Source organism: Lissotriton helveticus, chromosome 8 (assembly GCF_964261635.1).
Source record: "Lissotriton helveticus chromosome 8, aLisHel1.1, whole genome shotgun sequence".
Taxonomy (NCBI): domain Eukaryota; kingdom Metazoa; phylum Chordata; class Amphibia; order Caudata; family Salamandridae; genus Lissotriton; species Lissotriton helveticus.
In genome coordinates, this window is record NC_136069.1 from 1,594,967,187 (window position 1) to 1,594,993,002 (window position 25,816).

General features: G+C 48.2%; 1 protein-coding gene and 1 long non-coding RNA gene across 2 annotated transcripts in view; one reads left to right on the forward strand and one right to left on the reverse strand.

The window, feature by feature from the left end:
- The window catches only part of LOC144773544 (secreted frizzled-related protein 2-like), a 33,408-nt gene extending 16,364 nt beyond the window's left edge, over window positions 1–17,044 (reverse strand). The window contains exon 1 of the mRNA XM_078658626.1: window positions 15,097–17,044. Within this exon, the coding sequence (XP_078514752.1) occupies window positions 15,097–15,589 (493 nt within the window). The 5' untranslated portion in view covers window positions 15,590–17,044. The remainder of the gene's footprint in view (window positions 1–15,096) is intronic.
- The window catches only part of LOC144773954 (uncharacterized), a 200,848-nt gene that overhangs the window by 69,375 nt on the left and 105,657 nt on the right, over window positions 1–25,816 (forward strand). The window lies entirely within an intron of this gene.

Below are 25,816 nucleotides of genomic sequence, written 5' to 3' on the forward strand. Positions count from 1 at the left end.
AGATGCCACACAAACGTACATACCAGTATGGCTAGAGGTCGAACAAGACATCCTGGGAGGGCTCAAGCCGATAGCACTCCTAACAGCGAACCGGCACCCACTAAAAGCCAACGCCATACTAAAACACACGAGAGAGGCCCTGCTGAAAGTGGACAGGCACATGGCGCAGAAGATGAAAGGCACAGCATGGGAATCGATCTGGTTCAACACTAAAGTGACCTACCAGGGGGCGACGTTGCATAATGACATTTGGATCGGGGAAGGCATCAGCACCCCCAGCCAAACAGAGACCAGGCAAAGACCACTGACGTTTCAGAACCTACAGCTGCTGCATGACCTCCCGAACCAAGAGTTCTATAACTTCCTAAAGATCAGGACAGCAATAACAAAAGCCAACCTATGCGGAGGAGAGCCGGGAATCATCAAATACCTCAACTCAGCAGGTCACCAAACGGCGAAGATCTATAAGCTCCTGAGCCCATCCAAGCTGGCGCAGAACAAAAAAGCCACTAATACATGGGAGACGCTCCTGGGCAGGCAACTGAGTGAAACAGAACGAGCGAAAATGTGGAGCTCAGCAACGACAAACAAAATCACCCCACAGCTAGCGCAAACAAAATTTTGGCTACTCCACAAGGCCTACTGGAAGCCATCCAAACTCCACAAGGTCGGCATCGCAGACTCGGACAAATGCTGGAACTGCCAGAAAGAGGAAGGCACCCTCGAGCACCTCATCTTCACCTGCGTGAAAGTCAAGAGGTTCTGGGCACAAATCAATACTTTCTTGAACGACATGCTCAAAACCGATCTGAAAATCAGCTTCGTGAGCCTGGCGACTGAACACCTAACAGCTAATCTAAAAAGTAGAGAAGAGAGAGAACTCCTCGACCTACTCCTCACAGCAGCCCTTAAAATAATCCTAACGAACTGGAAAAACACAGCCAAAGCAAACTTCAAAACATGGATCAACTGGGTCACCTTCCTGAGGGGTGCCGACAACATCACAGGCACCTTCTCAAAAGAACATAAAGCCAAGCTACACATGTGGGACCCGCTGGACGAGCACCTGAGGAAGACCCAGTAAAGGACAACAACGAGTGTGCCCACTCACTCGACCCCCTCCCCCCCCCCTCTTTCTTTCTCTCTTCTTTCTTTCCTCTCCCAGTGGAGGGAGAACGAACCCACGAATGGACTGTTTATAGACAAGACCGCCATCATTGTACGCACATCTGTATATATATATTTTTGTACGGCCTTCTTTTGTATGCCAATAAAAAAAAATTCTAAATAAAAAAAAAAAAAGAAAAACTCCATTGGCTTCCTGTTAAGAAAAGGATAGACTTTAAGGCCCTGTGCTTAGCATACAAAGCTGTACACGGAAATGAACCAACTTTCCTGAAACACCACCTCAACAGGTGCCATCCCTCAAGACAACTACGTTCAGCGCAGAGCAAACTCCTCCAGACACCCACATTCAAGAAAGCCAGCTGGGGAGGAAGAAGCTTTGTACTGGGCACTGTGAGGCTATGGAATTCGCTCCCACTCAATATCAAAAGTTGCCAAACACTGTTCGGTTTCAGAAAACTTTTAAAGACATGGCTATTTTCAAACTAATACGCCACTTCCGGCTCCTTCCTCCGCACAGCGCCTAGACGCTCCAGGGCAATCATGCGCTATATAAATTTCCAAATCAAATCATAATAGTTGAGACCATATACATGCCCCATATGACTGAAGCAAGCACACAGGCAGGAGACTCTTGAAGACACACACTCAGGGTCAGATTATAAGGTCCCTTTTGTGAGATCTATTAACTCTTCCCCCTGTTCCTCTGGGGTCACAGGTCCAGAAGGTAACTCTTGCTACCGGTCTGCAAGACATAACAGGGACCTCGTAATGCGGCTCTAACTGTGCCCTATCCAGGAAGTAGAACTCATTTAGCATGATCCAAGGGTGTCCTTTGGGAAGGGGCAAGGACAAATCACCACAGGGGAAGGGGATGCAACCACATTGTGCATTGGTCCAAGATGGGGTCATAGCCTTTTTCAAAGGGAGTCCGGATGAATGTTGCACCTACACGCAACAGTACAGCATGTGCCGCACTGACAGTACCTGCACCCGGACGACTTAGGGAAAGCACTAAAGGACTCCAGCAAGGATTTTGGCACCTATGATCAGACAGCCACTCATACAAGAACTCCTGTCTCTTCTATGGGGTCTCATCATATGTGCTACCTTGGAGAGATGGTGCAGGAGACAGAGCTTTGCTTGCTGGAGCACAGGGGAGCAAATTATGGCCAAGCATTTCTGATCCATCCCCTGTTGCCGAGAGCTCATGTTGTTCTGTGTCAGATGAGTACTCGCCCCAGCAGGGCACAAGTCCTAAAAAAAGTGGGGGGACGCTGACGTCATGACAGGAAGTGACGTCACGAAAGGCGGCTTGCACCATCAGACTCATTGCCTCCCCTCGCTCACCCCTTAGATGCGACTGCATCAGAGAAGCCAGCGCGTGAGCAGCGTTCTGAATGAGCTCGGATTTCGCCCCATATAGGCCAAAGAGTGAATGTGTCGCTCCATTTGCTCCAGTTATTGAGCTCCCGGTAAAATAAGTGGGGGGACACGTCTACCAGCGTGGTACCCCGACTCGAGCCCTGCGCCCCAAGTCTTGCCAGCTTGGGTTCAAGTTGATGGTTCTGATATCACTCATTTCACTGTGGACATGACGGTCCGTCCTACAGTCATGTCACCCATTTAACGCTGCCCCCTATGCTGTGCACACGCCTGAACATGCACACAGCAGACCCATCCACTGTGCATGAATCCTGAAGTCAGAAGACTAAACTGCACAATGGAAGGTGTGTGAGAATTCGGATGTTCTTGGAATCGCATTACTGTTGTACGATCCTTGTCACTTTTAGTTTATATGATAGAAATGTGTAGCGTTCATACGGCTAGTAAATCCCAATCCATACTGTTTGTTTCCAGATTTGTAAGAGAAGCTAAGTGCCTGTTGCACATACAAGTGTCGGATGGTCCTGCAGTGTGCGAATGACACGGCTAACATGTTTAGTCCTATGGAAAGTGTTACTGTACAATTGAAACTGTGGCTCGTTGTTCCACCCTCAGAAAGATACAGGGCTGAGCACACACGTGTGATCCAAGCATACTAGGTGCCTGTTTTTGTATCTGGGCTGGTGAGTATTGCTGTCTGTCTGGGGATCCAGTCAGGCTGTGTGCGCCTTCCGGTATTTATCATAGTCCACTGCCCTGTATCAATTCCTCCCCATCCTACCCCAGCCAAGGTCTGAATCTCATTTTCTCTGATGGCTGCTGTGTAGCTAATCACCAGATCTTCTGGAGGCCAGCAGCCATGAGCAGTGCTGAGACCTCCCCTTGAGGCTGAGATGGTTGTGACGTCAGGTACTCCATGCTCGTATGCCATGTTCTCCCTCGCTGAGGCATATCTTTCGGATCATACCTTGATACAACGAAGGGTTTGCTCTGTGATCGATCCAAAGTTGTTCTGGGAGGAGGGTTTGACGGGCGGCGTTCTTGACCACGGTGGTGCATCCTTGTTAGGTGGCAAGTATGTATTGTTGGGCAATAATTGGCCATACAGTTATGGAGTATTCATCACTATATGGTTTCATTAAACATAGTAAATTTCCATTGTAATTTCTCTACACATAAATGTGAGTTTCAGGAGTACTTGCAGGACACCTGGGATGTAAGTATGTGTCGAGGGGCTCAGACGATCATTGCCCTTCTGTGGAACGACATTTGGTGGCCCCCTGCCCTCGGAACCCCGCCCACCCCCACGGACCACGCACACAACCTGGGAATTATCCGGGACTCTGAGCTCAAAATGGACCGCCAGATCAACTCAGTGTCGTCCTCCTGCTTCCACACCCTCCGCCTCCTATGTAAGACCTTCAAATTGATCCCCCTTGAACACAGAAAGACCGTCACTCATGCCCTGGTCACCAGCAGACTGGACTACGGCAACGCACTCTACCCGGAAATAAACAAAAACCTCACCCACAAGCTACAGAACATCCAGAACGCTGCTGCAAGACTAATCCTCAACCTTCTAAAACACTGCAACATCTCCCAGCACCTGCGCACACTGCACTGGCTCCCCATCGAGGCAAGAGTCACCTTCAAGATGCTCACCAACGCACGCAAGGCCCTCCATGACACCGGACCAGCATACTTGAACAGGCGACTCAATTTCCACACACCCCAAAGGACCCAATGATCAGTCCAGCTCTCCTACGCCGTGGTCACTCGCCCCAGAAAAAACAGATCGGGAGGCCGCTCCTTCTCCTTCCTCGTAGCCAGGGCCTGGAACGCCCTTCCGCTCCACCTCAGACAGACAGCATCACTTCCCATCTTCGTAAGAAACCTCAAAACCTGGCTCTTCGACGGACCCCCTCCTTGATGGACTGGATCCTGCAACCCCCCCACACCTAGCGCCTTGAGACCCTTACGGGTAAGTAGTTGCGCTTCATAAACGCCTGATTGATTGATTGATTGATTGATTGATAGTGGTGTCTTATTGAAGATCCACAACAACTCACCTAGTAGAATTGTGGCACACCTTAGTGCAAATCAGGCTTTTTAGGTTTTGACTAGCGATGCATGCGTACGAAGTACGCATGCGCTAGCAAAATCTAATGATATCCTCTAATCCTCTATGCGGGGTCGGGTATCTGCCCCCTCCTCCCATTGGCTAGCTCCATAAATGGAGGCTAGCCATTGGTAGAGGGCTCTGTCTGTCAATCCCAGACCAGATTCGGGGGCGTTCCCGAGAATTTTTCCCTTTTGGCTACGTCACGCGACGTCAGCCAAAAGCCGGGAACGCCCCCGAATCTGGTCCGGCATTGAGCCGGCACCCGCCTTCCTGCTCCGGTGTCTCCCGCCGTCCGTGTCCTCTCCCGCCCCCCTCCCCCCGTCCCTCTCGATGAACAGCTTCTTCCGTTATTGATCAATTGTTTACTTGTGATAGAGTGCCCGGCGCCCGTGATTGGACGACGCTCCGCCGCCCCGGACCACTTCGAAGAATTCTCCCTTTGCGCTATTGACCCGTAGTTTGAGTGATTATTATAGCGCCGGCATGTGCAGGTAGGGGGACTCGCGCCGCTGGCGCACGCAGCTGTTTACATTCGGTGTTTCTGCACCGTTGTGGCTTGTGTATTGTGTTCAGTATAGTGCCTACACCGCCCAAAGCTCTTACTACCTCTATTTTTAGTGTGATCTTTTCGATCAACCGGCGCTGGTCACGGCGGGACGTCCTTTTCATGGCGGGGGCATCCCTTGGACCCTGAAATGATGCTTTAGTAGGGTCGGTTTTGCACAGTTTTCACCGGCTTAAGTCACAGTTACTATCGTCTAAAGAAAGAAACGGTTGTTTTAGGAGCGAGACTATCCTACATTCAGAAACAGTGTTTTAGGTAGTTAGGGCAGCATGTCTTAAGAATGTCCTAAACCATTAAATTGTGGTCGATTCATCAAGGAGACCTCCATGTTGGAGTCAGGCAAAATCCTTTGCAAGTCAAGTCCAGAAATGCTAAAACTGCCTTAAACCTGTGAGAGGCCCGAGTTATACAGAGCTATACAATCCTATGACATTTGGGCCTTATTTACAAGTAATTTCCCGACATTTAAGACAGACTAACAGCTGTGCGTTGAAACTTTCGAAAGATTTTCTGAGGGTAAAACCCTGCATGGATCAGGCCGTTTCACCTGGCTTATGGCAGCCATAAAACGGTCTTAAATCAGGATATCCCCTTCATTACCTGAAGAGGATGTGGATTAAGGGCTAGAGCAGCCGACTTTAAAGCTGGGGAACCAGTTTGGAGTCTCGGCAGAGACGCTCAACATCCTGTGATTCTGGGCACATCCCTGAATCTCCCCGTGCTTAACAACATGAATGTGTCCGTCTGGATTGCACTGGGTGCACATGTAAAGCGCTCTGATACCTTCGGGTCGAGTTCGCGCTATATAAAACTGGAAAAAAAAGAATATTTTATGTCTGTCCCAGGCATGGGTGACCCCGCGTTGACCCCTGGGGCCCCGACTCTGATACCCGGCCGTATATTCAGCATATTCACATACGACACGTTTACGAGCAGTCAGTTCTTGAAAAGCTGACAGCCTCTGCCCTTCCTGGCCCAGTGCTTGCGTTTGAAGCGCAATGTACATTAGAGCACTGCACGGCACGTGGGCAGTAAACAGTCCTGAAGTTACCCAGTGGCTGCAGGAAGCTTCTCTGCGGCATCCCTTGCAGCAGTGTGTTGCACCTTTATAGCCACACTTTGGTGTGGGTAAGTGCACATATGTCTTTGCCTACCGACTTCGACCTTTATTGCAGCGTCCCGTGTGCATTTGTTGCAGAAAACATGCCGCCACCCCAGGGCACGGCAGGAGTGTCGCCCCCTGCAGGTAGCACTGCACACAGGAGGGGCTTGCCTGGTGGCGTCCACTGTCAGGAGCTCAGTCACACCACGTGGTACTGTCATCACTACATTTGTGTACTTTCCGGTTCCATTGGCTTGACTGAGAAATCTATGCATCGTGTATTTTATGCTCCTGAAAAATCAATTTACTGGTTGGCAATTGGCACAGCAAGGGCGATCCACGCTGACCACAGGACTTTGGTGGCTGACTTGGAACCCTTTGTTTCAGTTTAAAAGTAAACATTTTATTAAGACATCAATAAAACAATTATACCAAAAATAACATTGTACAATATGATGAAATATCCATAGGTTAAAAACTGTGAATTCTTTACAAAGTTGTATAATAAAATTTGAAACTCATGTCACCAAAAAATGGAAGATATTGAAAGAAAGTAAGAAATTATGTGTAACCCCGTGTGTGCTAACAAACCTGGAAGCATCTGCCCCGAGGAGTGTGCAGGCCTCCCTTCAAGGGGACTGACTGACTTCTGATGCCCACGTGCCCACACTGTGTGAGCAGAGCTGTCACGTGACCTCCTTCTCCACCAGTTTCATTATCTGCCAAAACAGGCCTGTGCCCAGAAACAACACGAGCCCCGCACTTTACGGAATAAACAGCTGCTTTCAAATAGGTTCTCGTGAAACATTTTGGGTTCGATTTCGAATTATGTACCAGTTTATTACAGGGCTGTGGGTGGGAGTGTTAAACAAATCACCCCTGTCATTGTAGGGGGTCTGTGCAGTTATTGTAATAGACACAGCAAGTGTGTGCACTTGTACAGCAATATTCTGTGGTTGGACTTTTGATAATATGTTTTATCTTTCCTGTTTTTTGTGATAGGTGGGGGTTGTTTTGTGCGGACTATGGACGCTAAACTTGTTCTCAATCCGGTCCTTGACATAAAACAATTTTCTGCCGGCTGCTGAGAGCAGCGCGCGCTCTCCGCAGATACCATCAGCTCATTAGCCGGGACGAGTTTGTCTTTTTACGGGGAATTTTGTGCAGTTGTTTATGAAAACATGCAGAATACAAAGCAGCCGCTTTTCATCAGAGACGCAAGCGAAAGAGTGTCAAGAGATGCTTCCCCGGAAGCACGTAAAACATTGTAAATATGAAACAAACAGAGCAGCGCTATACATGCCAGGCATGCTGAGCGCTGTATGCGTCTGGTTAGAACTACTCTGTAATAACTACACTTATTACTCACAGAATGAAGCGCACTGCTGGGGCATAACGTGGGGTTTTAAGTTGTTTATTCTTGCAATGCGCACAGCGTATTCAAAATCAAATGTATCTGAACCCAGAGGTTAGATAGTCGTCTATATGTATAAGAAGCTGGAGTTCCAATCACAGCTCCTCTGTTTCCCCAGTTATGTGATCCTGTGCGAATTAATCTATCTCACTGTCATTGTATTCTTTTAATTTTCTTGACTAGTGACATCTTCAAAAGGTCATATATTTATATTGGTGCATATACTCCTCTGCACAGATGTATGTATATGGATTGGTACCTATACGCCTATGCTCAGATGTATGTATATGGATTGGAACCTATACGCCTATGCTCAGATGTATGTATATGGATTGGTACCTATACGCCTATGCTCAGATGTATGTATATGGCTCGAGTCAGGGTACAACGCGGGTGGACGGCGTCCCCCCACTTATTTTACTGGGTGGACGCCGTCCCCCCTGACAAACAGCTGGGCTTCACTCTTAAGCCTCTCTGGATCGAGATCGGAGCTCACGAGCACGCTGATCACGCGCTGACTTCTCAAATGCAATCGCATCTAAGGGGTAAGCGAGGGGAGGCAATGAGCCCGATGGGGCCAGCCACCTTTCGTGACGTCATTTCCTGTTGTGACGTCACTTCCGGTGACAGTGTCCCCCACCTCTTTTTTTAGGTTTTGCCTGGCGAAAAGATGCGCTTCTGCGCATCTTTTTCGCGCAGGCGAAAACCTCTTGAGTTGTATACGGGAGACAGGAACGGCCTCCGTCTTTCATTGGCTAGCTCCATAAATGGAGGCTAGCCATTGGAAGACGGGCCTGTCCGTCAATGCCGGACCAGATTCGGGGGCGTTCCCGAGAATTTTTGGCTTTTGGCTACGTCACGCGACGTCAGCCAAAAGCCGGGAACGCCCCCGAATCTGTTCCGGCATTGCCGGCACCCGCCTTCCTGCTCCGGTGTCTCCCGCCGTCCGTGTCCTCTCCCGCCCCCCTCCCCCCGTCCCTCTCGATAAACAGCCGGCATTGCCGGCACCCGCCTTCCTGCTCCGGTGTCTCCCGTCGTCCGTGTCCTCTCCCGCCCCCCTCCCCCTGTCCCTCTCGAAGAACAGACTGTTTTATACTGCACAAAAATACATGCGCAATAACAATTTTCTGTACGAGGACGGAGAGCGTCTGAATCAGCATTCAGTCAATGTTACATTTTCCACAGGTGCTTCTAAGCGCATTATTTCTACAAGCGTATAAACTCTTAACACCTGCTCGGCTCTGCGGGATAGTGTTACGCGCATTCAGGGTGCAAGTAAAGCTTGGCCACCAGTATTTCTAGGAACCCACACTTCAAAGTGTGGGACAAGGCAGGATGGAGTTTAACTGGTTGCTTTAAAGTGGGAAAACATGCACTTGAACATTACCACATAGCTCTGAATTATGCCCTAAACATTGGGCGGCTCCCAATTTTTCACGCATAACAATCCCTGTGAAGATAATTGGTTGCAGTCAGAATTCAACTTGCGCTGGTAACATTTTACTAGACCTTGGGCTATTGGGAGGAGTTTTATTTCCAGGTCTGCTCACACGCATCCACAAGCGCTGGCAATGAACAGACTGTTTTATACTGCACAAAAATACATGCGCAATAACAATTTTATATGACAGATGAGGAAATGGTCGCTTTTAAGTATGAAATTATTGGTTTCTAAGAGTATTCGTGCCCTTCTTCAACAGGTAGACTAAGCATGGCATGAAGGTTACAGCTAGTCCATTATACTAGGGTTGTGTCACCAAAGAAGCATTGGCAAAGCCTGTAGTGCAGATTCAGAGTGCAGATTCAGAGTGCAGATTCAGAGTGCAGATTCAGAGTGCAGATTCAGAGTGCAGAGTGTGACTCTATGTGTGTGGCTCTGTGTGGGTGTAAAATGCAAGAGGTCATGCATTTGCGAGCGATTTAAGCTATTGGCATTGTAAATGACAATGCCATTTATTTATGTTTTTAAAAAAACACATAAATAAAAATAATGTCAAGAGCAATGCCAATAGCTCTAACTTTAACAAAGGCAAAACCATTGCATTGTAAATGCTTGTTTTTAGAATGCCTCAGGTTATTGTTCCGTAAAGTACCCACAGCAAGCAACAGAATATGGTCCAACGGGAGGCGTCACCCCAGATATCCACTAAGAGTAGCCGCGTGCTAGACGTGCAGGAAGACTGACAGCCGAAAGCCCTTTAGGGAGAATTTGACTCAATAAGCAAAGTGTGAAGGCAGGACAGAACTGAGGAGCTAAAGAGAGTAGGCAGAAGCTAAGAAGCTAAACAGAGCAGGCAAAAGCTAAGGAGCTAAACACAGCTGGCAGAAGTAAAAGAGGGCAGGCAGAAGCTAAGCAGTTAAAGAGCAGTCAAATGCTAAGCAGCTAAAGAGAGCAGGCAGAAGCTAAGCAGCTAAAGAGCAGGCAGGAGCTAAGGAGCTAAAGAGCTCAGGCAGAAGCTAAGGAGCTAAATAGAGCAGGCGGAAGCTAATGAGCCAAAGAGCAGGCAGACGCTAATGAGCTCAAGAGAGCAGGCAGAAGGTAATGAGCTAAAGAGAGCAGGCAGAAGCTAATGGGTTAAAGAGCAGGCAGAAGCTAAGGAGCTCAAGAGAGCAGGCAGAAGGTAAGGAGCTAATGAGAGCAGGCAGAAGCTAATGAGCCAAAGAGCAGGCAGAAGCTAAAGAGAGCAGGCAGAAGCTAATGAACTAAAGAGAGCAGGCAGAAGCTAAAGAGCAGGCAGAAGCTAAGGAGCTCAAGAGAGCAGGCAGGAGGCAAGGAGCATAAAAGAGCAGGCAGAAGCTAATGAGCTAAAGAGAGCAGGTAGAAGCTAAGGAGCTAAAGGCAGCAGGCAGAAGCTAAGGAGCTTAAGGGAGCAGGCAGCAGGTAAACAGCTAAAGAGCAGGCAGAAGATAATGAGATAAAGAGCAGACCGAAGCTAAGAAGCTAAAGAGAGCAGGCAGAAGCTAAGCAGCTATAGAGCAGGCAGAATATAAGGAGCTAAAGAGAGCAGGCAGAAGCTAAGCAGCTAAAGAGCAGGCAGAAGATAAGGAGCTAAAGAGAGCAGGCAGAAGCTAAGCAGCTAAAGAGCAGGCAGAAGATAAGGAGCTAACGAGAGCAGGCAGAAGTGAAGCAGCTAAAGATCAGGCAGAAGATAAGGAACTAATGAGAGCAGGCAGAAGCTAATGAGCTAAAGAAAGCAAGCAGACAATAAGGAGCTCAAGAGAACAAGCAGAACCTAAGGAGCTTAAGCGAGCAGGCAGAAGCTAAGGAGATAAAGAGAGCAGGCAGTCGATAAGGAGCTAAAGAGAGCAGGTAGAAGTTTAGCAGCTAAAGAACAGGCAAAAGATAAGGAGGCACAGAGAACAGGCAGACGATAAGGAGCTAAAGAGAGCAGGCAGAAGCTTAGCAGCTAAAGAACAGGCAGAAGATAAGGAGGTACAGAGAGCAGGCAGAAGATATGGAGCTAAAGAAAGCTGGCAGACGCTAAGCAGCTAAAGAACGGGAAGAAGATAAGGAGCTAAAGAGAGCAAGCGGAAGCTAAGGAGATAAAGAGAACAGGCAGGAACTAATGAGCTAAAGAGAGCAGGCAGAAGCTAAGCAGACAGAAGCTAAAGGGCTAAAGAGAGCAGACAGAAGCCAAGCAGCTAAAGAGCAGGCAGAGGCTAATGAGATAAAGAACAGGCAGGAACTAAGGAGCTAAAGAGAGCAGGCAGAAGCTAAGCAGACAGAAGCTAAAGGGCTAAAGAGAGCAGACAGAAGCCAAGCAGCTAAAGAGCAGGCAGAGGCTAATGAGATAAAGAACAGGCAGGAACTAAGGAGCTAAAGAGAGCAGGCAGAAGCTAAGCAGACAGAAGCTAAAGGGCTAAAGAGAGCAGACAGAAGCCAAGCAGCTAAAGAGCAGGCAGAGGCTAATGAGATAAAGAACAGGCAGGAACTAAGGAGCTAAAGAGAGCAGGCAGAAGCTAAGCAGACAGAAGCTAAAGGGCTAAAGAGAGCAGACAGAAGCCAAGCAGCTAAAGAGCAGGCAGAATCTAAGGAGCTAAAGAAAGCAGGCAGAAGCTAAGGAGGTAAAGAGAGCAGGCATAAGCTAATGAGTTAAAGACAGCAGGCGTAAATTAAGGAGCTGAGAGCAGGCAGCAGCTAAGCAGCTAAGCAGCTAAAGAAACAGACGGAAGCTAAGGAGCTCAAGAGAGCAGGCAGAAGATAAGGAGCTAAAGAGAAGGCAGAAGAGAAGAAGCTAAAGAGACCAAGGGCTAAGCATGTAAATAAAGGAGGCAGAGCTGAGGAGCTCAAGAGAGCAGGTAGAAGCTAAGGAGGTAAAGAGAGCAGGCTCAGAGACATGGCGGCACGGTTTGTGGGTCCCTATAGGGGGTCTCTATAGTGGACGCCTCAAATCTCACTCCTTGTTGGCTGTGAATCTCACACCTTGGAGCTTCGCCTCACTCTTTGCCAGTCCCACTCACTGACTGATGCTAACAGTGGGTCAAGTTCACCCCCATGAACCATCTGCAATTCAATTACAGTTTGATCCAAATCCCTAAACTTCTGCACCCCTGGACTCCGGAGCTGTGACCACCAGGCCTCTGAGAGGGGCAAGCGGTCACAGTCCCTTCCCTGCCTTGAGGCCCCTGGACAAGACACCCTACACCTGTGATCTAGTCTAAATCTGAGCTATCAGAAGACACCTGGCGGTCTCCGGCTGCTCTCTTACCAGAGTCACCGGTGTGTTGGGGGGGGGGGGGGGTGTTGGTGGCAATGGGTGTCATTTAAGCCTAAGAATAAAGAGTTCCTGTGTTAGTTAGTTGGGGATTCAGACCCTCGTTTATTCCTCACAGCTCGTCAATACCAGGTTTACGGTTTTAGGACTTCAGAACATTCATGTGGCACAAGGCACAGCCATGGAAAGTTCAAGCTGGCCAGCATTTCAGTGTAAAGCCCCCTCACTCCCCCGCCCCCACCCTCCCAGGCACCATTTTATGGACGAAAGGCGCGTTAAACTCGATAGCTATATGGCTCCTGGTAGAAAGGTACAAATGCGCAAAACACAGGGTAAAAAAAGAGTTTTGTGATCCACCTGGATCTTCCCCGTGGGGGGCACTTCAAATATGCAGCTGAGAACTGGTGGTGGAGAACTGCTCTGCACAAGATCCGCCCAAGATCACACTGTGCTTCTTTTACGCAGAAACTGGGCTGTCCTTAAAAACTCCAGCTAGCACGAGCTCAAGGGGGAGGCTAACGCTGATTCTAGCCTCAAACCTATCTGAAATGTATACAATCGCAGTCACTCTTGAAAACACATTATGTTGACTCACAACCTCTATATGGAACTCTACAACCCCCCCCCCCCCTCCCCCCAGGTGTCCGGTGACCTGGAGGCAAATGCTTAGGATCCAGTGTTTAGAAATGGGGGTGCGGGGGCTCCACGGGGAGCTTTTTCATGAAGTCCATGTAACCGATAACAGAATCACATTTGGCTCCACCGTTATTTCAACTCAAGTCAACGTAGGTAAGGTTTGCGGGACATCTCTAACAAGCATTGGCAAAGCCAATAGGTCGTGCATTCAGTGCTTGATCTATTGGCTTTGCCAATGCTTGTTTTGTTTTGTCATACCTTTTGAAAAGCTTTGTTAGTGGAGGCGCTGCCAGGGCCTTGTGCCTATTAAAAACACGACTAAGATCAAAAATACTTTTTGGTGTCAAAAAGCACACGCTGTCATAGCAGCCTCTGGCATTAGGGGAACTATTTGTGTGTGCACGTGCTCATTGTGAAGGAACAGCAGCCTGTCACTCACCGTGAGGGCAGCCAATGCCCCATGCTTGCCCCATGCTGCACGCTGCTGCAGAAGGCGGAAGAGAAATGTAAATGCCACAACAACAGAACAAGGGATGAAAAGGACTGGCTGAAAGTCCCTTTAGGAAAGTATATCTTATATACAAATTTCGTAAAATCAAAAGGTCTTCTTGGCTGTGCCACACCTAACAAAGGTGTGACTGATGGTTCACACGTATAATCATCTTGTTGTAATTTAGCCAATAGACCAGTGGACATCTTGGTGGTGAATGACAGTCACTGACCCACAGGAACCAATTACTCTGGCACAACCGGTGCTCAGCCCAACAAAGCCCTAAGCACGTGACAGTATCCTGCAACAGCTGTCTGCTCCCCGCCCAGGGTCACAGGCTGGTAGGGGGGTGCACATCTTCGATCTCCGCACTGCGGCCCCCCTCACACGAATAAAGGGCACATTTTAGAAGGGAAGACTCCTCCATGCCTCTCTGAAACCCAGCACTTTACATGGAAATATAAAAGTGCAGGCACTCACGAGCCACGGTACCTGTTAGCTCATGAGAAGTGCTGGTAAAGTCCCATTACATGTGTTGCAGCAGGGCTGAGAAGTGCAGGTACTCTCCCTTTCAAATGAAGGACGTGCACATACTCAGTACCGGACAGCACCTGCCCATTTAAGGCACTGTATGAAGCCAAGCCCTGCAGTAGGTGGAGGACAACACCCCTCTAGATTAGATGTTTCTCAGGGAAAAGAAAGGAGCTGCCCTTGCCTCACCCCCCTCCCTGGCCACAAATAAAACTACTAATGATCCCATGAATAATCTTTTTTATTTAGTTAGTGCACACTACAAATCGAATTTCCTGTTGGGTCACATTAATGGCACTCATTTTATGAGGCTTGGAAAAATGAAAGGTTGCTTTGGCTTGTTCATGTTTCACATCTGATGCCAGCAGACCACCTCCAGGTTCTCTGCAGATGCCACTGCTCCCCCTGAGCTTCAGATCCAGTGGACTCCCCCATCCAATATACCACCAGGGAATATGTATATATATTTTTTGGGGTTTTTGCAGTTTTATATAGCACAAACTCAACCCGAACGTATTGGAGCGCATTACATGACCACCAGTTACATTACTGATGCACACATTCATTTTTGGTAGGCACAGTGAGATTCCGTGATTTGCCCAGAACCACAGAGTGTTGAGCCAACGCTGAGACTGAAACCTGGTTCCCCAGCTCCAAAGTCAGCAGCTCTGCCCGTTAGCCCACATCCTCTCCCATATTTTAATGCTAGGAGCAGATTTACATTTGTAGGGACACAACTAAGGGGTCTCATTCCCCTGTCTATCAGAACATGAGAAGAGAATTGAGAGCAAAAAGCTTTGCAACAAATCCCACTTCACCCCAAGTCTATCCAGTGGACCTTAGCAGGTGAATAACCACCAGGAAGAGACACCAGACACCGGAGAGTTGGAGACTTCTGCATTTTGTTTTGTGGGTGATGACCCTTAGTGCCACCTACCAATTTCGCCTCTACGCGCCCTTACCATTTTAAACATTAGGTCATACAAAGCAATGGTCCCACCCTCACTCACCATTCCTCGCCACTGCCATCTGGTCTTCAGAGTCAGCCGTTGGGATGCAAAGCTCGTTCCCCGGTGGAAATTGACTGCAGTTGAACATCTCTGGCCAGGGGAAGCCGAAGGCCGCCATGACCGGCAGGCACCCATCCCGCACCTCCTCGCAGAGCATCCTGCAGGGGAAGACGGGCATGTCCAGCTCGCTGATGCAGACCGGGGCGAAGAGCGAGCACAGGAACTTCTTGGTGTCCTTGTGGCATTGCTTGGAGAGCAGGGGCACCCAGGAGCCTGCCTGCTGGCTGGCCTCCTTCAGGGTGTCGTGGCCGAGGAGGTTGGGCAGCCTCATCTCGCTGTACCCCACGCCGTGGCACAGGTTCATGCTGCTGGGGATGGCCTTGCAGCTGGTCTTCCTGGTGCTGAGTTGGGTCAGGATGAAAGGGAACATGTGGGCCGGTGCCACCATGGTGCCCAGAACCATGAACGAGAGGGCAGTAAGTAGACCCATCATGAGATAATTCTGGTGCCTCTACAGTCAATAGTGCCCAATCAAGCAGTAGGCCCAGAATGGACAGGTATCCACAAGTCACCACTCCAAGTGCCTTCAAAATAAAATGTGTTCCTGGTCAATGCCAGTTTTATGCAGACTCAGAAACTTGACAGCTGGCAGGGTCCCTAAATCAATACTTGCTTTTCTCCTCTGGAGGTCGACACAAGATCCTGGCTGGTTCCAGGCCAGATGGCTCAAGTTGCACCTGTCGCCCTATCGTTCCAAGATGCAGAGAGGACTCCCCTATTCCAAGCATGGGACTGATCCTGGTGGAATCCACCGCACCATTCACCGCCTTCTTCAGATCCTCCTTCTTTCCACTTTTACTCAACACGATGTTAGTAAAGCTAAATGGATAGTTTGATATTATCTTCGACTTGTCGCAATCCTAGGTATAACGTAACATTAGCGTCTCGTCCAATACACACACTGTCAACCGTTGACCGGCTTGAGTTAGGGCCTGCTGTCCATCTTGGATGTCTCCACAAAAAAAAGTGTGAGGCAGTGGTGGGCTTTTTTCTCTACTTCCTGTCTTCAAAATATTCTCAAATAAGGTTTCTTTCTTGCTGTCTCCGGCTTGAGTTAGAGGCTGCTGTCCATCTTAGATATGTCTCCACCAAAAAAGTGTGAGGCAATTTTTGGCTTTTTTTCTCTTCGTGCTGTCTTCAAAATATTCTCAAATAATGTTTCTTTCTTGCTGTCTCCAAAACCTCCTCCAACAAATTTTTTTGTAAAAACAGTTTCTTCTTTTTGTCCTCTCTCTCCAAACTCACCTCAAATTGTGTCTTTATATCAGCTTTATAAGATTTAAAGACAGATGCATTTCTTTTGTCGCTGTCTCACCCTCGACAGTCCCTTAATTCCGTTTTTTAGGCTAAAATGCAGCGTCAGACTCCTTGGAAAGCCCCGTCCTGTGCTCTGCACCTGGTCCCGGCAGCCTGAGGTGGCCACGGGCTACCTTGCCTGGGGCTCGGCGGAGGTATGAGGTTTCCAGAGACAGGCTCCCCCCTGTGCTCTGCTCCAGCTGCTGCGGGAGGGGGGCAGGGCATGGCTCGCGGCCCACAGCCGGGCCCTGGGGGCTCTCGCAGCTATTCAGCAACTTTCAGGCCTCCTCAGTCCAGCCAGCCCCCGTGGCTCGTCTCTCTTGGCATCCCCCCCGCATATTCCGAAAAATAAGCGTGTTGTTCGGGGTCGGGGGGCTCCCTGGGGGCCGGCGCGCGAGGCGGGCCTGGCCGGCTGCACGCGCACCTGGCCGCCGGGGCCCGGATGTTTGTGCTGCGCAGTTGTTTAGGCTACGAGGGGGCGCGTGTTGCGGCCTGGAGGCGCAGCTCTGGGAGGCTCATGAGCAGGAATCCCGGGCTTATGAGGGGCTGTAAACCGGGGTGTAATTACACCTCTCCCATAGAGCTGTCCCACAGCCCTGGACCAGCCCCCACCAGCCAGCTGCTGAAAAGCAGCCTGCAATTCTGCTGAATACACGCACATCTTCGACTCCACCGCCTACGACAGTCGAATTCAGAGAATAAAAAAATAATATATATATATATATATATATATATATATATATATATATATATATATATATATATATATATATATATTATTCTCTGAATAAAAATATATATTTTTATTTTTTATTCTCTGAATAAAAAAAATTGTATACATATATGCATATATATATTCATATATATTTTTTCTCTGAATTCTACTCTCGTGGAAGTTAAGAAAAACAAAAGGATTTTGTTGCACGAGAAAAATAAACACATGTGGGTCTAAAACAGCGAGGCATGCAGACAGAGAGTGCACTGTGCTCCGCCGTGTGCCAGCCCCTGGGGATCCCCGGTGCCCTCAATGGGCACTGCTGTTCTGCTCATGGACGGACTGTGAGAGGCTGGCATCTCTGCACAGCCCCACAAAGAAGCTGTGTCCAGTGCAAGGCGCCCCAATATGAAATGAAGTGTAACCCCACGCTTTCCCAGTTGGCACACTGACCACCGGGCAATCAACGGTGACCACAGAGATGGGTGGTTAACCAAGTGGGTTTAACACCGAAGCGAGTGACTGGTTAGATAAAACTAGCCTCCCTTACACTTGGTCTACTCTTCATCGTCACAGTACTTGCTTTTGATGTAAGTAGCGACATCTCGATTTCACAATGCGAAGGGACCTTTTTAGGATGTCAGTATACTAACTTACGGTTTCAGCTCTTAGGGTCATCGCAATTAGCCTTTGGCGGTGCGATTCATGGTCCCCATATTCCTAACCCGTCTCTTTCCCCTGCTAGATACCCAATTTGGTGGGTACGGTGGCCTATGACCATTCCTGGCGATTTACAGCGAGTTATGTAGAAACTCAATTTCCATCATGTGGCCTTCGCTGTATTCCTCGCCCCTCCAGCACCCAGGTTCCTGTTTAGCTTCTGTGTTCAGCACCAGTATGCTTTCCATAGGTGCTGACATGGCAACCCAGATATTGCATAAGATGTCTTCTCTTATCAGAGCATTGACCACAGAGGCTGGTTTTGACATGTACTTTCTTTGTTCCCTTATGAATCCTTGTTACCTCACAGTCTTGCGGGGCAGGCTTTCTGTGTCAATTAGCGCTTCTTCCATTCCTCACGTTCAAGTGGTGGCAAGTCATAGTCTGTCATCTGTTCTCCACTTCCACAACCACCTGAGACCCCATCTCTTAAAGAAACAAGGGTATCCGCAAGATGCTGGGCCACCCCCTGACTCACCCCCTCTGCGTCTCATCCCACTCCCAGTGCTTCTTCTCTCCCTTGTTGCCTGGCCCTTTCCAGTGTGCACCCGCTCTTGATGGTGGTTCGTAGCTCCTGTCTTCCAACTCCCATTCTTCTGCACTACTCACTGTAAACTCCGCCCCACACGGCGCACATTGCTCCTCTGCTTTGTAGCTAGGTTCACGCTGTTTGAGTCACTGACAGTCAGTTCTTTGCACTGATCACTGTAATTTTTCTCATGGATTCTTCCAGAGTTCTTGCCTTCCTGTGGGCATTGTGTGAGGACCAGTGCCGGCACCTTGAGACCTTTTTTGGGTGAGTAGTCGCTCTTTACAAGCCACCTGATTGATTGATTAAGTGGGATGCAGTTGTTGGTACTACCTTTTTGTTGCTCTGGTGGACACATTGGCAGAGGATTCTGTTGTAAATATAATCTTACATTAGTGATAATTCTATTTAGCCCTTTCTTTATGTTGCACTTTTCCTGTCCTTTCAGAATGTTATATTGTTCCAATGCCTGACATCAGCCAACTTGCATTCCAGACTTGCCAGTTGGAGTCTGGTCAGCTGGCGAGATGCATCATTTGTCTTAGTTCTATGAATAAAATAATTCACTGCTTATACAAGAAGGTGGTTGGAGAGATTTATTACTTAACAACAAAAAGGGTAGGGGAGGGTCTGGGGGACAATGTTTAAAGACCAAATTTACTCCATACCCCTAGATGCAAACCTAACTAACTACAAGGAGTAAAATGGTCTAATTTGGTGTGATAGAGAGACCACCAATGTAGGAGCAGGTACAGTTCACCAATATTACATAGCTTGTCCAATCCCGGGCCTGAGTATAGTTTCCATGAGCCCACCCATTTGGCGGAACTTCGTCGTCTGGAAAACCAAGGGAGAGGGGTCACCTGTAGCCAAGATGATGCCAAGGCTGATGTTCAAAGCTAATAGACCTCCTACTCCCAATAGAAACTCAGCCACTTTGTTTGTTCAGGGTATGTAAGGACTGATGAAGTGCAGTGCAAGTGATAACCGTGTGTGTAATAAAAATGACTAGAAAGACAAAAAATATGTTTATTCGGAATTGTCCTAATGCCATGTGATAAAAACCGCCTGATAGTATAGAAACATTTGTAACTATCTATTGGCTAGAAGTGAGGTCGACATGTTTCAGCCGTATAGTTTATTAGCTCGGCTTTCTTCAGGACCTTAAAGTGAAGATGTGCTACTGCAAGGAAAACCATAAGTGAAAAATATTACTCTAATAAATTTAAATGAAGAAAGGTGAATCAGTGGTATGATACCACCCTACCAGACATGTATTCCATGTATGTGTAGTTAATTCTTCATCCTAGCGTTTTGTGGGGGTAAGCCTCACCTCACCCGGCAATCGCTCGGTGGTTGAGGCCCGCTCTTTCCGTCGGTACCTTGCTGTGGTCCACGACATGTCGACCTCACTTCTAGCCAATAGATAGTTACAAATTTTTCTATAGGCTGAGTGGATGACCGGGATTTGAACCTGTGGCCATGAGATCAAACATAGGACCCCACTAAGCCACCAGACCTAGCACGCGCTGAGACCTCCTGGACACCTGAGACTTGATGTCAAGAAGAACAGCTATCCACCTGGACTGGGAGGTCCTGACTCAAGGGCAGGAGCAAAGTGAGAGGGTAGATCCAAGATCTCGGTCTTGGTCTGAAAAAGAGGGGGCGCATAGAGACTTCTGTTTCTCCACCCACTCCCAACCTTGCAGGGCTCCGCATCCTCCCATAGTGTCTTTCTCAGCTCCTCACTGCCTTCATCTAGAGTTCTAGCAGCAGACAGAGGGGGGAGCTCAGGTACCTCAGTCTATTTTTTGAGAGGTCTGGAGTGACACCTTGATACCAATACCATTATGGAAACAAAAAACACTCAGCTTGGCACTGCACATGTGATTAAAGAGAAGCTGTGATTTGGAGCAGTTTTTAGATTTCGCCTGGCGTCCGCTGCGCAGCAGCGTTCGCGCAGGCGAAATCTAATGTTAGAACAGTACTGGCTTTGGTCCCGCCTTCTCTTCCATTGGCTAGCTCCGTAAATGGAGGCTAGCCATTGGAAGAGCGATCTGTCCGTCATTGCCGGAGCAGATTCGTGGGCGTTCCCGCGATTTTTACTCATCCCGCCCCCTTGCGATCGTCATGCGGCGGTGGGCGGGGCTTATTTTTTTGCTCGTCTTCTCTCTTTCTCCTTTGGTCGTTCGGGGTGGTGGACGTGTCCCTTACTGCTCAGGTGAGTCACCTTTCTGACCCTAACATTTTTGTCCGTGGGGTTGCAGCGTGTCCGAGGGGGTTTCTTGCGATGGAGGCAACGGGTTACAATGGTAGACGAGGGTATGATATTTTGCTGTTTGATGTCGTTGGCAATAGTTTCCTCACATAGTCACGCGCGCCATTTTAAGTCTATGTGTAATTCTGGTTGTATGTTGGCTAAATATTTATTGAAAGGTTTTGTTTGAGTTTAGAATTCCTTCCAAAAAACATGATCCTGCCCAACTTATGCGCGTATTGCTTCTATCTTCGCAAACCACCACAAATGACGCACCTAATATTATTGAGACGAATGATTGGACAAGTCCTTGTTACGACTGTACGGGTGGTGTATGGGTGAAGAGGCGTTGTTTGCTGGACGTAGTTATAGCAATGGTGTTTGTACCGTTCACTCGAACTACTTCTAGGCGGGGATTGTTGCGTTCTAACTGTCGTAGTGTTTTTTCCGGGATGGTTGCCATGGAGCACCTCCCGCGTGCCCTTTTGCAGTATACCGGAAGACCGCGTTTGTTACTTTGTGCTTCAGAGTGGGGGTTGGTATATAGATCCGGTCACTTGTTCTAACCCATTTCTCGCAGTCTAAAATGGCGCACGCTGTTGCTTCACTTGAATTGCTCTGGGTTGGGGCGGCTCCTGATCAACCTCTATGGGGGGAAGTTCCTGCCCCCCCCCTCCCGCTGTTCGTGTTCCCGCCCCCTCCCGCTGTCCTTTCCCGCCTCCCTCCCGCTGTCCGTGCCTTTCCTGCCCCCCCCCTCCCGCTGTCCATGTGTGCCCGTTCCCGCCAGCTTAAATGAGAGCAGGCACAACAAATGTCAGGCTAAAATCTCCATCTTTCCCAAGTTTGATACCTAAAACGTTATACGTTTTTGCAGCAAATAGAAAAGCTGAAGGATAATTCTCTGTGCGGTATATCATAATCGAAACCATGAACCTACTTCAAAAAGAAAACAGTGGTTTGGTGCAACTTGAAATCCTTTTGTGGTCTAGTGTCGATCTGTAGAGCACAATTCTATGGTGACAGATGGTGGGATAATCCAATTCTGAAAGGACATTTTAATTTGATTGGCCGAGATGCTCTTCTGGGTCTTGCCTCCAGACAGCTTTAGCTATCATTGATATCTCATATGCTTAGAGCTGCTAAGTTTTTGGACTGCTTAGAAGCTGTTGGGGGTGCTGGGGCTCCTGCAGGGTGCGATGGCTGGTGCACTAATGCACAGATGGGGTGTCGTGCAGTGGAAGAACACTGGTGCATAGCTGGGGGGTGCTGACTGGGGCTCCTTCAGGGTGCGATGGCTGGTGCAGTTGTCTATGGTGCTTTGTAACACTTTAATGGTGACACAGCTGCACGTGTGTTGTAGTACTGGATAGATGTGTAGTGGGGTCTGATGCAGCTGCAATAGGTCTCACATTTGTAAGATTAAGCTATTGGCATTGTAAATGACAATGCCATTTATTTATCTGCTTTCAAAACCAACACATAAATACAAAATTTGTCATTTACAATGCCAGTAGCTCAAACTTTTACAAAGGCGAAACCGTTGCATTGTAAATGCTTGTTTTATTTTACTTTTCCAAATGCGGTTATAATGATATGTATACACTGTAAGAATGTGAGACACATCAGTATATATGAGTAATTACAATAATAATCATTTAATTAGCACTAGTTAAAGTGTTATTACTACTCAAACGAGTCTTTAGGAACCATAGCATAAGAAACAGTGAGAAAATGAATTGGTAGGACATACGGGTTTGCCTTGAAGTTGGCGTGTAGCTCCTCGGTGCTAGTTCAAAAGACTCTAAGAGGCATATGTATCAAGCTCTTTTCCTGTTCGCAAACGGGCCGATTCTCAGCATCGGCAAGTTGGCGAACGGGAAAAAGCCTTTTGGGATGTATCATCCCAAAAGGCCCTCGCAATATAGGGATTCGCAAAATTTGCGATTTTCTATTTTGCGAATGCATTTAAGGAATCGCAAATTGCGATTCCTTAAATGCAATCCAGGAAGCACCCAAGTTGTGCGATTTTACCCTAAGAAATCGCAAAATACCACCAACTTCAAGTTGGTGTTTATTTGGGATTTCTTTGAAAATTTCACTTTTTTGCATTTTTCAAAGTGGCATGTGGCGCACATATATGTCCCTTAGGGCATGTATGTGCACCACATGTGCACACATACATATTTCAGGGGTGCAACAGGGTGTCCTTTTGACACTCTTGTACCCTTGAAATTGCATTCGCTATTTGCGTGTACCTAATGGGTACTCGCAAATTGCGAATGTCTTCCCATTCATTCCTATGGGCCCGTAGGCCCGTAGGAATGGGAAGGTATTCCTTAATTGTGAATCGTAAATTGCGATTCACAATTAACGAATATTAAGGATCCCCAATTATTATTGCGATTCCTATATACATTGCATTTTGCGAGTCCTTAATAGCGATTCGCTAAAAATCGTTATTAAGGACTCGCAAAGCGTTTTTTTAATACATATGCCCCTAAGTGCACCAAACTTTACCACAAAGCACTGAATGTGACCTGTAGGTAACACATGGATCCCTGCAGAAAAAGCTGTGTTCCATCAGTGAACTCTGTGTAAAACACACATCTGTGGCCTGCACGCTACACGCTGGGCTTTACATCAGGACCACTAAGCTCCCATGACATTTTTTGAGTCAAACCTGTGACTGGACTACATAAGATCTCTCCAGCAAGTGTATCAACCACCAGTTATCTTACTGCTGTTCTACCCTGGAACTTGCTAGGTCCAAAAAGATCTTCGCAGGAGGTGCCTTAGTCGTGTAGAACATTTTTAAATGCAGTCTGTTTGTGGTCAATTAAACAAATCCACCCATCTGTGACTGTTGTCCCTGCTGTCAATTTCTTTAGGGCAGAGTTTAAACAATAAATGTATACATTGACTTTCAGACTCTGCTCCTCTTTACTCTGCCCCTTTTGAGTCCATTCCTTTGCCCCAGAGTCTGGGATCAAGGAGTAAATGTTTTCCCATGGTTCACGTGAATGGCACGAGCTTGGGGTTTGGCATGAATTGTTGGGAATTGCCCTGCCCACTGCTGATTGGTCTACTTCTGCCTGAGTTGACCACATCCCCCACTACTTGGGAGCACCTACACTTCTCACGAAAGTTTGTGGTTCATCTGGACGGCATGATGCAACTTATGAGCACCCCGGCATACATCATGTTTACGATTATACTGCCACCTTTGAATTACATTGGCGCTATCATGATCGGTAAAGATAGGCGCTACATTCAAACATCAAAGAAGAAGGGCCACCTCGCCCCAAAGGAGACTCCATCAGAAGCTGCCGAGGGCCCTCTATCAAATTTTCATCCACAGACTCCTGAATTAAAAGAAGATTCACAGCTCTTAAAATTACTCATTAGTTGTGCAGCGCTTTCTATCACTCTTCTGCTGCTTCTAAACACTATAAACAGGTGTTACTATTACTCTATTTAATGGTACTTGGGTTACCAACCTTAGAAGGCTAAGTTGGCCTTGGCGGCATCCCAAATTATGACTTGCAGATCATGACATGTGTCAGGGGCTAACGTTCAACTCACTGAGCTATCTTGATGAATAGAGTGAAAAATAGCAATTTGGCCTCTCTCAAAGAAGAGCCATCCTTAGTCTGACTCTTATGTGAGTAATTCGCAGCTCATAGCCGAGTCCTATGCCACACCACAAGGAGTCTCTACCGGTGAGCAAGCATACAAACACAACAAACTTGGGGCCAGATGTACAACCCTACCGATTTGCAAGTCGCAAATGATGTCGTTTTCTGACTCACAATTTGCGAGTCGCAAATAGGAATGTACAACAGTGTCTCAGACACTGTTTGTGCTTCCTAATGTGTTCTGCATTTTGATTCCTGACTCTACCTGAGGCTGCTCCCGCCCTGCAAACTTCGTTGGCCCCTTACTTCTGCACCAGCGCTAGTCCTCCCGCCGCCGCACAGCTGATCTTAGCAGCCGCCGAGCGGAGGACTAGCCTTCCCAGGGGGCATTGCTGCGGCGCCGAATACTTCACCCTTGGCGCCCGGAGGCGCTATAAACTTGCGTTTGCGCCCGTGTCGCGGGTCTACGCGCGCGGGCTCGCCGGGCGAAGCCCGGGCAAAGGGCGGGCCGTCTGTGGCCGTCCGGGGACGGAGGCGGACGGGACGGGATACCCCTCGTTCATCTGTGATAGCCATCTAGGCCAACGGGAAGGTAGGACTTTTTACCATGACTTCTACAGATGATAAATCGTCCTCAGCGGGGAGTAGTTGTAAAGGAACTCTAGAGGGCTATTTCTTGAGATCATCCATGGAGATGGACAAGGATATAGAGTTGGCTGATCGTAGATCTGAGCGACGTCGCTCCATCGAAAATATGAAAATTACACCCCCGTTGGAACTGATACCTCATTGTACTTTGCAGGATTCTGCTTCAGTCCCTGCTAGTGAGGACCCACTGTCCCTGGACACATTTCCCCTACTCTTAAGAGACGTTCCCCCCAACCCAGTCGTTGTTAACGCAACACCTATACCTATTGTGGGGCTCCGTGGTATCTCCAAACCAGGCTCAAATGTATCTAACATGTCCTCTCTTTTAGTCAGGGAGTCATCTAAAAAAAAGCCAATATGCCTAATGTATCTAAAGCTCATGGGCCCCCTCCGGCCAAACGGAGAAGAGGGGTGGGGGGTCCACAGAGAAGCAAGCTTAGCCACTCAGAATTTGGTAAATCATTAAAATCGAATGTTACAGCTGGATCCAAGTATAAGGATAAAGATAGTCCTGTGGTAGCTTCTTCTACCTCTGTGGTGCCGGCATCACCAACCATAGAGGTTCTGGCCACAGCAGTATCAAGGCCTGTCATTGATTTAGTATGTGAATTAAGGTCATCCCTCCCCCCTCAAGAGAAAGATTTATTGTCCAACACCTTCTGTGGACCACTTGAGCATCTTCTTAGATCATTCATGCAACCAATTCTGGACATCCTGAAGAGGGTGGAACAAAGGCTGGGGAACCTTGAGTCTTTGTTTGCTGACAAAGTTGAGCCAGGGCCTTCGCAGATCCATGCTAAGTCAGCCCCTCCATCGAAGGTCCCAGTTCAGGCCCCAAAAGCCCCAGCCCAGCCCCCGGT